The sequence below is a fragment of the Myotis davidii genome, unplaced genomic scaffold (assembly GCF_000327345.1).
Source record: "Myotis davidii unplaced genomic scaffold, ASM32734v1 scaffold743, whole genome shotgun sequence".
Lineage (NCBI taxonomy): Eukaryota > Metazoa > Chordata > Mammalia > Chiroptera > Vespertilionidae > Myotis > Myotis davidii.
In genome coordinates, this window is record NW_006296221.1 from 2,927,782 (window position 1) to 2,940,397 (window position 12,616).

The 12,616-nt window shown below is 37.0% G+C and overlaps 1 protein-coding gene across 2 annotated transcripts in view; it reads left to right on the top strand.

The window, feature by feature from the left end:
- Positions 1–12,616, top strand: part of PPARGC1A (PPARG coactivator 1 alpha) — a 677,982-nt gene that overhangs the window by 636,951 nt on the left and 28,415 nt on the right. For both annotated transcript variants that reach the window (XM_006771042.2, XM_006771041.2), the window contains 4 exons: positions 1,167–1,289; positions 2,159–2,363; positions 6,924–6,969; positions 7,079–7,152. In XM_006771042.2, coding sequence (XP_006771105.1) covers positions 1,167–1,289; positions 2,159–2,363; positions 6,924–6,969; positions 7,079–7,152 — 448 coding nt within the window. The remainder of the gene's footprint in view (positions 1–1,166; positions 1,290–2,158; positions 2,364–6,923; positions 6,970–7,078; positions 7,153–12,616) is intronic.

Sequence of the window (12,616 nt, forward strand, 5' to 3'; positions counted from 1 at the left end):
TTGTAAATGTTAAAATCACTCCATGTAAACATATGGAAACCCTACATGTATTCTTTTGCCTTCTGAGATTTCTGGTCTAGAAGAAAATCTCTCGTGATTGTTATTTTTCCCCAATTTTCTCCCTTTGTCAGTATTGTTGGCTTTGCTGTCTAGGACTCTGATTTCTTTGCATTCATCCACACATTTGGCTCAATTAGGAGGCGCTATTGACCTAGAGTCATACTACATGTCCAAGCAGGGAGGTAAAAGTTACACAAATAAACAGAGGTAAAAAGAGTAAATTCTTTGTCTAAGCCAGAACCCACATCTCCTGACTATCCATTTACAAAAATATATATATTTGATTTTAGAGAGGAAGGGAGAGGGAGAGAGAGATAGAAACATCAATGATGAGAGAGAATCATTGATTGGCTGCCTCGTGCATGCCCCCTACTGGTGATCCAGCCTGCAACCTGGGCTGGAATGGAACCGGAGACCCTTCAGTCTGCAGCGGATGCTCTATCGACTCAGCAAATCTGTCTAGGGCTATTTAAAAGTCTTCAACAAAGATAGCCATTCTTTTATTCCAAGTGTTCTTTGAATCAGTAAAGTATTATACTTTATTGTGCAACTTGACTCAGAACATCACAGAACCTTTAATTTATTGCCACTTGATTCATTTGGGTTGTTGATGGGAAAATGTCCATATACTCCCTCCCCAAGCCCCAAATCCTCATTTAGCAAGGCAGCTTTTCCCACCCAGTAGTGGTTTGGAAATCCTGTTAGGAAGATCCTTTTCCATTATTTTATATAAGTGAAATATTGAGGTAGACAACACTAAGTCTCAAATGTAGGAAAAGGAAATAGTTTTAGAGGTGGTAGTGTAATGCCAAACTTCTTCTTAGTTTTTAAAAATACATGTTTGTAGGAGGTAATGTGGGGATAAGGACACATATGTAATAACTTAATCAATAAAAAAAAACCATTCTGAAAGAAAGCACAAAAAATAAATAAAAATACATGTTTATTAGAGCTTTTGTGCTGAGGTGTGATATAATTAAAGAGTGATAGAATTACTTTTTATCATTACAATTACTGAATTTTAAGTTTGAAGTTTTAATAACTTATTTTAATGCTCAGATGACTCATAACTCTCTTGCTTTTCCCCTTCTCTGATATGTTTTTAGCTTAAGAAGCTCTTACTGGCACCAGCCAACACTCAGCTAAGTTATAATGAATGCAGTGGTCTCAGTACCCAGAACCATGCAAACCATAGTCACAGGATGAGAACAAACCCTGCAGTCGTTAAGGTACAAAAGCAAACTTTTTTAATACAGGAGGGGAAGTCACAGAGGGTTTTTGCTTGAAGCTGTAAAACAAGTCGTGGGCTTATTTACGGTGTTCATTGGGCTGGGCACCTGCAGCTGCTTCACGATGCTGAAACCGATGACGAAATGGGTGTCCAAAAGCAGCACTCTAGCCGCTGTAAACCAGGCAGAGTCCATTTACACTTTGTCTTGGGACGATTGGAATGGAAGTTCTGCCGTCTGTTGCTCCTTGCCCATTTTATTAATACATGCAGCAGTGCGGGCTGCAATTCAATTTGCTGATAGGCTGGTATTAACTATAAGTGACTTTAAGATGCAGGGTTGCTGTTTTGCCAGCTGTCCAACCTGAGAAAGATTGCTCTGGAATCACCGCAAAAGATCCGTCTCTGCCATTAATTGGATGGAATGCTGGCAATGACATAATTCGGTTAGCGGGCTGTATTAAACAATGTTTGTCTTGCCATTCACTGTGAGTGAAAACGGAGCGTTAAGGGGTACTTAAGAGAATTGTGAATACTGGGCTCTGGCAATCAATGGCAAATTAAGGTTTAAACCAGCTTGTTTTTTTTTTTTTTTCACAGTAAAGGCGCTGTAGGGTCTTGTTAGTTACATGTTGCTGAGTAAGAACATTGAAATGTAGGAGAAATGAAATAAAAAGCTGCATAAATGTCATTTAGGAATTTTAAATGTAATTTTCTTTCCTTGTTCTGCAAACAATTATTCACAGCTCATAGATCCAGTACACTTAGACTGAACACTTCATTGAAAATCTCATCTCTTCAGAAAACCTATATCCATTCTGCTAAGGTTCAGTTCACTAATTTTAGCTTTCTTTATGCCTTGTTTTTAAGACCGAGAATTCATGGAGCAATAAAGCGAAGAGCATTTGTCAACAGCAAAAGCCACAAAGACGTCCCTGCTCAGAGCTTCTCAAGTATCTGACCACAAACGATGACCCTCCTCACAGCAAACCCACAGAGACCAGGAACAGCAGCAGAGACAAATGCACCTCCAAAAAGAAGTCCCACACACAATCGCAGTCGCAACATTTGCAAGGTAGGTTGGGGACCAGAACATACTCTGTGGGTGAGAGCGCTGAAGAGAGAGCCAGCATACACCCGGCTGGCGAGGCCAAAACTGTGGGCTTCCATTCCTACAGTTGCACTCTGGAAAGAGAATTCAGCACTTAACTGTAGATGGGGGCGGAGGGGGGGGGAATCCTTCAGTCAACACAGGTTGAACATATCCTATTTAGCTGATATGCAGCCTGATTCACAATCACCCAATGGTCCCTGAAATGTTAGCAGAGTGGGGGGTGGCGAAGTGGGGAGCATTGAAACCTCAGATGAGGTTTACATGAGCTCTGAAAATGCTGAGGTCATTGAAGTTCTGGGCAGGCTGGGTTAGGGGATTCATTACAGAGCTTTTATTTTATTTTTTCCTCTTTCAATAATGGAAAAAATAAGGCATTGTTGACTTGCTGTATATATACCTAAAGAAATTGTAAATAACAATTATGCAGCCTCTTGTGGTTATTATGTGCATTCTTTCTTATTTTTTTTTAAGAGTACACGTTAGGCTCACAGATTTTTTTTTTTTTGTAAATAAGGATTTGGAAATTCCTAGAATTTTAAAAATTTGCTTTCTATCTGAAGAAATGATTACCTAGATTAAATGAAACACTTAGATTGATTTTTTTATTACCTCCATACATTATCAGAAGGCTTCTGAGGCAGATCAGGCTGATTTGGGGAAAACCCCTCTTGGCAGAGATAAAATTTTCTTTTGTTTTTGGTCCCTCCTTTCAAGGTATTCCAGTCTTACAGGTGCAAAAAGAACTTGTAAAAGTTGCCTTTGCTTAAAAATATCCCAGTTTCCGCATGAACTTGACCTCTACCCCTGTAGTGGAAGTAGGTATTTGCTAATATAGTATTTATAAACACCCACCTCTTTTTTTCCCTTTTGTTTTCCCAACTTCCCCGTGCAGCTGCAGAGTGGTAGCCCCACCTCCCTGTTATGAACCATGATTACTTTGCACAGGTATGCTGCTGCTGCTGCTTTTCAACAGTATTTTCTTTCCCAGTGTTTTTACTTTCCCTCTCTCATCCCCAGCCCACCATAAACCCAGATTTTTCAGGAACCTTCCTTTAATATGTTAAGTTGTCTCCCAGTTAGGTTTTTCCTGGTGGCTATCTCAAAATCACTACCCATCCCTCTCTGCCAGTTCAGGGAAATATATTTATGAACAGGAGCCAAATTCTCTTAGCTTGCTTAGGCCTGATGGGCCCCACACACACTGGAAGAGTTTTTCCCAGAGCAGAACCAGTCTGCTGGGGGACAGACACATAGCTGTCCAAGGCCTCAGGTGAGGGAAAGCCAGCTGGGCTTGCTCTAGTGAGTGAGTTGAAGAATTCACTGCTACTCCCGACCTTCTGCTAGTCATGCATTCATTTTCTGGAGCAGAATGTGAAGTTCTGAGGTCCATGAAGCCTTGGAGGCAGTAAACCCAGCCCAGCAGCACATTTCAAAGGTCTTGTTTTGAAACTTTAATTGGCCCTTTTGGATTTTGAGGTTCTTTTTTTTTCCAATTTTTAAATTTGCTTACCACTAAATATTACTGTACACTGTTGCAAACCATGGCAGTGAGGAACTAAATTGGCCTATGGGGGAAATATTCTTTAGAAGAGACATGCTGTATGTGGCTTGTTTTTTTTTTTTTTTTCATTAATCACTATATAACTATATAAATATATATATAAATATTACATATATATATATGTATATATATATTCTTGTAGTTATTAAAGTCCTAAAACAAAGCAAACATGACTGGCTGTTAATAACCAACAGGAAATAAATGCTCAGCTTTAGGGATTACTTAAATTATTATCAAAATTTGAAAGAAAAACACGTGAACTCTTGGAGATGAAACTGAGAGATTCTGCTGAGGTTACCTTTCTTAATGTATTGTAATTTTTTTCTCACTGAACTTCCTGTTTGTTCTTTGTAACATGGTGACCTCAGTCAGATTCTTTCAAGTTCTTTAGGATAATAGTCTGGCCTTTGGCACTTTTTGGTGTCCCCCCCTCATTCACTTATTCATTCATTTGCTAATGTGTTCATTCACTAAAAATACCATGTTCTGCATAAAAAAGGTGAATTCCTGCCCTCAAGGATCAATGTGGAATAAAGTCTCTGGAACAGTGTGGATTAAACTCTGAGTGAACCAAAGCAGGCTCCTTTAGTGAGTTTTTGTGAGCCTGGACATATTCAGTGATTAGAGTCTATATGTGGTTTCAGCTGTACCCTTCCCCTATAGCCCTCATTTCCTGTTGCCTTTTGTCCCATTAAATTGTCTCCATTGCCTACTCCCTCCTTCCATTGCCCTTGGCCTTACCTGTACCCAACTACCAGAATTTTGGGGGTCTTTCTTTGAGCATTTCAGAAAGCCAACTCTACACCTTGAAAACTGGAATTCTAGTGACTGATTTTCCATGTGCTTTTATTGTGTGTGATAGCACATAGTTCATAGATAGACATGGTCTATAAAACCTGCATGCATTATTGTAATTATTAGTTGAACACCTTAAAAGTTGGTAAAGTTCCTTCATAAGTGTGTTCTTTTTGAAAGGTTCATTATATCAGACATACCAAAAGAATAATGTAAGGCCAGTTCATTTATCTGTTTATATGGAAAAGCCAATCAATCAATGTATCTAATTTGTAGAAGACAGCATGAGCTTCGTATTACTGAATGCACATTGGATAGATGAGAAACCATTCCATTGTTTAAAAACTAAATCTAAATCTACAAATTAAATATGTAAATACTATTTATCTAAGTAAAGTACCTAATTTCAGCCTAATTTGGATATAAATAATATTTTCACATTTCAAAAGACCTTAATTACTGGGGTTGATTAATTTGCTTGAATATCTATTGGTTGCAGTCTCTTTTGATAATAGGAGAAAGGAAACATATTCTGGGCCAACTCTGCCAGTAACTATTTTTATGGCTCTGACAATATCTTTTAGCATCTCAAAGATTTTTCTCAGGCTTTTCCTCCATAAAATAAGGAAGATTATTCTAAAGACTGTTTTTATTGCAATTCTGTGATTTTCATTATTTAAATAGCTACCTTTTGAAAGTAGTTATTTTACTGAGAAAAAAATTGACTTATGTATACATATATCTTTGTAGGTAGGCATATATATAAATAACTAGAGGCCCACTTATGCACTGGTGTGTGTGGGGGGGTGGTTCCTCAGCCCAGCCTGCACTCTCTCGCAGCCCAGGACCCCTTGCTCCTTACCGGCCACCTGCTCACTGCTCCTTACAGCTTGGCTCGCTGCTCCTTAGCGCTGCCATAGAGGAGAAAGAGGCTCCCGCCACCACTGCTGTGCTCACCAACTAGGAGCCCAGCTTCTGGCTCAGTGGCTTTACCCCTGTGGGAGTGCACTGAACTACCAGGGGCAACTCCTGTGTTGAGCGTCTGTCCTCTGGTGGTCAGTGCGCATCATAGCGACCGTTCGTTCTGGTCATTCCACCTTAACTGTCGCTTAGGCTTTTATTACATAGACTAGAGGCCCGATGCATGAAAGTCATGCAAAAGTAGGCCTTCACAGCCTCAGTGGCTGCCTGGATCCCTCCCTGGAAGTTGGGGGCAGCTGCCTGAATTCCTCCCTGACAGTAGGGGGTGGCTGCCTGGATCCCTCCCTTGCAGTCATCAGTGGCTGCCTGGACCCTGTGGCTGCAGCCCCAGCTTCCTCCTGCAGCTCTAATTAGCATATTGTGCTTTTATTATTATAGATATGTAGATATATATCCCAAGGGCATTTCTCATTTTGCTTTCCTCTCCTTCTGTTCAAAATACAAGACTGCCGAAGAGTAGCAATTGAAATTTTGGAGTAAGAAGAAGCTTCTTACTTCATCCTTTATAATTGGGAAATGCCTTCTGTAACAGGTAAAATTTAGGAAGCATAAAGGGAAGTAGGTGAGCTCTCTTTACAAAGCTCTGGGTCTCTCAACTGATAAACATAGTATCTTACTTTACTTGTTTGTCAGATTTGAGAATCTGAGCCCCTTTTCAACATCTGGATCAAATGTCCAAAATTTGCCATATCTCTGAATTCATTTTTAGTGAAGGGAATGGTTATTGGGTGAGCTTTGGCCTCATACAAATAACCTATTCTCAGGCTAGATATAAAATTATATGTTTTAGAAGAAAAATCAACTGAATATTCATAATGTTCTGTCATCTTGTGGTTACTCTGCTTTTTTCTTGTCTAAACAAACTGTGTACTGTATTCCAAATTCAAATAGAAAACATCATTTCCTTCTGATGGTATAATGCACATTTGATATCCTTAACAGGGATGCTACTTTTTTTTTAACTCTATTTTTATATGTTTTTTGAATGGTAGTTTTCTGATACAAATGTTTGGATTTTTTTTTTTTTTAGCATAATGGACTGTTGTCTGACTTTGATCTAATATTCAGGGATTTTCTTACTTTTGATTTACAGTTTCCAGTTTCCCACCTGACAGTTGTAGCAAGAAAACAAATCTAAAAAAACACTCAATATTTCATAATTAGTTTCCTTTTTTTTCCTTTAGCCAAACCAACAACTTTATCTCTTCCTCTGACCCCAGAGTCACCAAAGTAAGTATTAAGAAATGTAACCATTTTCAGAAAGGGAAGGGGGTTCTAATACATTTGGCTACAGCAACTCCATTTCAGTTTGTTTTTATAAATGTGCCATATCTTCCAGTGACCCCAAGGGTTCCCCATTTGAGAACAAGACTATTGAACGAACCTTAAGTGTGGAACTCTCTGGAACTGCAGGTGAGCCTTACATTTCACTTGGAATTGTGTGTGTGTGCGTGTGTGTGTGTGTGTGTATGTGCGTGTGTGTGTGTGTGTGTGTGATGAATATATGTTAAACAGATTGTTTTCTTTGTGTGATTGATGACAATAATAGAGAACAAACAACATTGGATAAGAAGTTTTCTATAAATATTTCTAGTTGTTTACTTTCTTTAAGAGATGATATTTATTGTGGGTCAGACTTGAGCAAGAGTCTGGTGTATACAGGGTGGGGCAAAAGTAGGTTTACAATTGTTTGTATGAAAATAATACAATAATTAATAAATAATCCAAGAATAAACTGTTTTGCACACTCACAACTATAAACCTACTTTCGCTTCCCCACCCCCATATGTATTACTGCTTTGGATCCTCAAATAACCCTATTTCAGATTAAGACACCACAACTTGAGTAGTAGGGGAAATGAACATTTACTGATCTCCCTCTCAATAAATGTGCCAGGCACATAATTGGTTTGGGCTGATTTCATAAGACCTCATAAGGATGGTGGTAGTTCTCTCATTTTTAAGATGAAGAAATAAGGTTCAGAGATGTTGAGTAACTTGCCCAAGTTCACAGAGCAAGAAAGCGAGGAGCAAAGGTTTAAAGCCAGGTTTACTACTTCTCAATGCTTCACTTGGAATGTTTTCTCACTCTCTGGTGTGCCTAACAGTGCAATCCTCTCCTCTGTATGTTACCATTTTAATATCTTTTCAGCAAAGGAGAAACATGAAAATATACCCATTCACCAATACAAAACGTTCTTATATATATTTTAAAGAAGAGCTATTTCCTTCACCATTTGGACTTCTGAACTCATTTAGCCAGTCTTGACTTCACACACTGAAGAGGAAGGAGCACTAAAAACTTGGACTGAACTCTGAGAAACTTACTAAACCAAGAGTTCCAAAACAGACTTCTGATTTGGTTGTAAATGGTGCCTTTGCACAGAGCTTTAAATTTCGGGACTTGAACCCCACCAGAAGGTGAACCTTAGGATGTCTGAACAAGAAATTTCTTGGCTCTGGCCATTGCTGATAAGGGTAAAGGAACAGTAAGTTAAACAAGATGCTTTCGACCAGAACCACAGTGCCTACGTGCACCGTGGTCATTGTCGCTAAGTTTAATTTCACACTCAGAGTTCCCGAAATTACCTCCATATGAAAGATCTATTGCATGATAGCACGATTTGGTAAAACAGTAGACTAGTTAATTTTATGGTATTTACATATATTTTATATGTGTGTATGTATGTAGACTCATATATATACATATATACAAATATATCTTTATATGCATATACACATCTACATACATATATATTTGCTTATAAGCATAGGCATACATAATTGTTTAAATGAATTATAATTTATATATATGATTATAAGTTATTCTTTTGTGTATATACTGCATGCAGTAGAGGTCTTCATATCAGATCAATGAGAATGAGTATTTGGTGGTTTTATCCAAAGTGCTGATTAAAGTATACATTTGTCTTGTCATTTTACTTTTGCTTACAACATAAATATACATTAAAATATCAAATTTTGGTGGAAAACAGAAACCTTTACTTTGAACTTAAGTAGGCAAACTTAAGTAGGCATCTTTCTGTCACAAGCCTCACTAATAATGCATTGTGGATGGTCCCATTTTTTGTTTCTTACTTTTTGAAATAAAAGAGTTAAAGATATTTGTGTGGTACTCTTAGTGTAGAACCATTCTAGATTTTTATGGCTTTCATATAAATTGCAATCATAAGTCTTCATTTTTCCTCAGTGCTTTTCATTAGCACCAATCTACAACCTTTGACAGCCCTTCATTTAGTCTTTATGGGGTCTTTTTATAGAAACAACTTTTTTACTGATATTTTATTTACATGATATTTTATTTTCTCACATAATTTTAGTCACCAGTATAATGGACATTAACTGGTTTGAAAAAATGGCCTACTGTGACAAGTTAACTGAAAGGAACCTATTAACCAAAAATTGTTCAGAATGTTATATTAGTAAGTTACTTTCTTTTAGAGAGGGTTGAGAAAGTTTCCATGATATATACCAAAACCAAGATTTGTATTAAATAAATACTTTTTTATTATTCTTTAATTATAAATAATAAACTTTACTGTAAAAATGTCAATAATATAAACTGGTAGAAAATTATTCATGGTTCTAAGATACAAAGATAACTATGCCATTGTTTTCTATGGATATTTTTATGTATCTGTGATCTTTTTGTATACATTCATATATATGTGAATTTGCTTCCCCAGTTTTCCATTAACATTTTAATGATGAATTTTTGTATCATTATGGCCCTTTATTATAATGCTTTTAGGATGCAATATAACCTTAGTTTGAATAGGTACATCTAAATTTACTTATTAATACCCCTACTGTTATGCAGTTAGGTTGTTACTACAGTGGACATCTTCATTCATAAATGTCTTATTCTGATTTTTTCTCAAAATAAATTTATAGTAGTTATTCATACTGAATATAAGGACATAAATACTTTGGGGCTTTGTGATATCCATTGCCACATTGCTTTCTGAAAAGGGTATTTCTATCTATAATCCTATTAACACTCTTTGGATATACTTGCTTTATTTCCTCCTCTCTAGCATTGGGTGTCTTTGTTTTTAAAATATTTTGTTAATTTATGTATATGAACATATCATTTAAATTGCATTTCTTCTATTAGTGAGATTATGTTGTTATAGAAAATCAATTACTTTGATTTTTTACCAGAAGTTTTAATGTTTCTCTTATTGATAACTAATTTTAAGCAATTTAGTCATAATTTTGATGGATAGTAGCCTACACTATTGAAAGGCAGGTAGAGATTTATAGAAAATACTTTAAAAGTACTTATAATCTTTAAAAACATATACAGTGGATTTATTTCTGTCAGTGTGTCAGAATTCTTCTACGTGTTTAAATCCCTTTTTCTGGGTGCTTTGAAAGATTATTGGGTACAATGGAAATCAATTTAACAACGTATTTTTCATGCCTACTCTGTGCTTGCAATATGCTAGCTCTTGGCTGATGGATGCACAGCAAGTGTCAAACAGAGAGACTAATCCATGGACATACTGCCATAGTAGATGCTGGTAAATGTTTTCCTGTTTAAGGAGTGGGCTCATAGGCTGTTTGGAGAAGAGAACACATTGTATGAGAAACATAAAGGGAAAATATCATTTATTATTTATAATGTTCAGTTACCTCCTAAGAAAGGTGGGCACAAGGGGCATTTTTTTAGTTTGTTGGGCATGGTGGCTGTAAGCATGAAGATGCAAATTAGAGAAGCGGTGGTAGGCCAAATCGCATTGCATCAGAGAAGAAATTTAGAACTATAGGAAAAGAAGGGGTGAGGAGGAACTTGGAGGATGCTGAGGAAAGCTGGAAGAAGTATGGAACATGCCTGGAGGGTGATGTATGGAGTAGGTTCTGGTGGAAGAGAGTTTTGTTTTGCTTTTTTGGCAGAGCTCTTGTGGATCTGAAATGTGTGATGTACATGATCTCCAGCTCCTCTAAAAACCTTGAGCAAAATTTGTTGTATAGTAGTGTTTGGAGAATGTGACCAACACCAGTTATGCCTCAGAGAATCACCGAAGGGAGGAACGAAGTTATCAAAAGGAGCCCTATAACATATCTTCAAGTTATATAGAATGATTACAGAAGATTGAAAAGAAATGCAAAGGCAGTTCAGGACTGAAAGAAGCATTAAGACAATCTGATTATACAGTGAGTGAGTGAAGTGATCAATAGAAAGGAGTTTGGAGGGAATTGGGCTCTCCACGTGGTAAACGTGGGGAGCCTTAAGGGAGAAAAATATGTGTATCAGATTTTGAAGTGTACAGGTAGAAGGAGGAGAAGATATTGTTGGAGTAGAAGCAAGAAGGAAGGAAATCAAAGAGATATTTAGGAGAAAGGAATTTGACAGGGACAGTGAAATCAGCAAGGAAATATGCAAGATAACACAAGTACTTTCCTACCTTCATCTTTTTATTTCTAGAACATTTTTCAATATCCTTACTCTTCTCTAGGGCTGAGATTTCTCAATTTTAAAGCCCTATTTATAATTCCCAAATGAAATTACTGTCTGACTCAAAGGACTAAATTATAGGTTCAAACTTAAAATCGCCAATATTCAACCATTTTAGAAATACAAAAATGGCAATTTCATGTAGTTTAACCTGAACCAAAACACTTTATAAGCAGTAATGCTCCAAATAAAAGTAATTTATTTTGATTTTCAAAAAACAGATAGTGTAGCTTAGTGAAGCTGTGAGGAACATTGGCTCTGATATGGGACTAATCTAAGTTCAAATTCTGAATGTACCCCTATCTAGATGTATGGCTTTTGGTCAATTTAAGAAACTTCTATCATTCTCAGGATCCTTATGCATCAAATGAAGATGATAAGTATGCCTGCATTTTATTGAGTCACCATGAGGTTTAAATGAGAGAAAACATGAAAAAGACTTGGTCCAGTACCAGCATATATGTGTTCAATAAGTATTAGCTATTTAACTACTATGTTAATTTCATCTACTAAGGTCATTGCACATCTTTTCATCTTTTGATGATCTTTAATTGAGTTAATGTTATCTCCTCTTTGGAACTTTAATATATGAAATTATGGGTTCTTATGGCAAAACCCCATTAAGTCCCCATGAAATTAAACATATGCTGCTTTTTGTATGGGTGTGAGATTTACCAAATGCAGGTAGAAATGTCCTCTTTGATATTCTCTCAACAACAGTTATTATAGCTACTAATTCTACAGCATAGACACTCCCTAATAGCACCGCACAGATATCTTTTTTACTCTCTGCCCAGTTAATTGTTGAAGAAAAAGTTTTATGTTGATTCTAGCTCCGTGGTGAACCCAGGGTTCAAAGCAGGTCTGTCTGACTAGACATTATGTTTCTTTCCTGAAGCCTGGATTTTAAAGATAGTAGTTGACATCTGTTATGTTAAATAGGTTTCATTTCACTTGCCAAGTGTCATTGATTGGTATTGGCTGCCAGGAGCGTTATGTTGAGAAGGATTCTCAGGCCAAGTCTGTGCTCAGTAGGAATGTCATGATCAATTAGTGATGTCTGCCATAGGTGCAGCCGGGGGGTGGACAGGGTAGAAACAGCATTCGTGTTGTTGATTTGTTGATCCTGGGTCTACAAACTTAATCTGTTGGGTTGTGGCAGAAGAATCACACCAAGCTGTTGCCCAAGCTTTTCTGATGTTTTGTTTTCCTTTACTCTGACAAATTTTAGTGAAATTTTCCAAACATTTCAGTGGAAGTATAAAGAGTCAACAAAATTCTAAGGTCTCCTGAATAATCCCTCTGTCCCATCTGCAGAGTCTTTGGGAAACAGGAGGGATGAGATAGGAAGTTTGCTTTAGTAGGTATTGCCAGCTGGTCTGACTTTGTGATTGT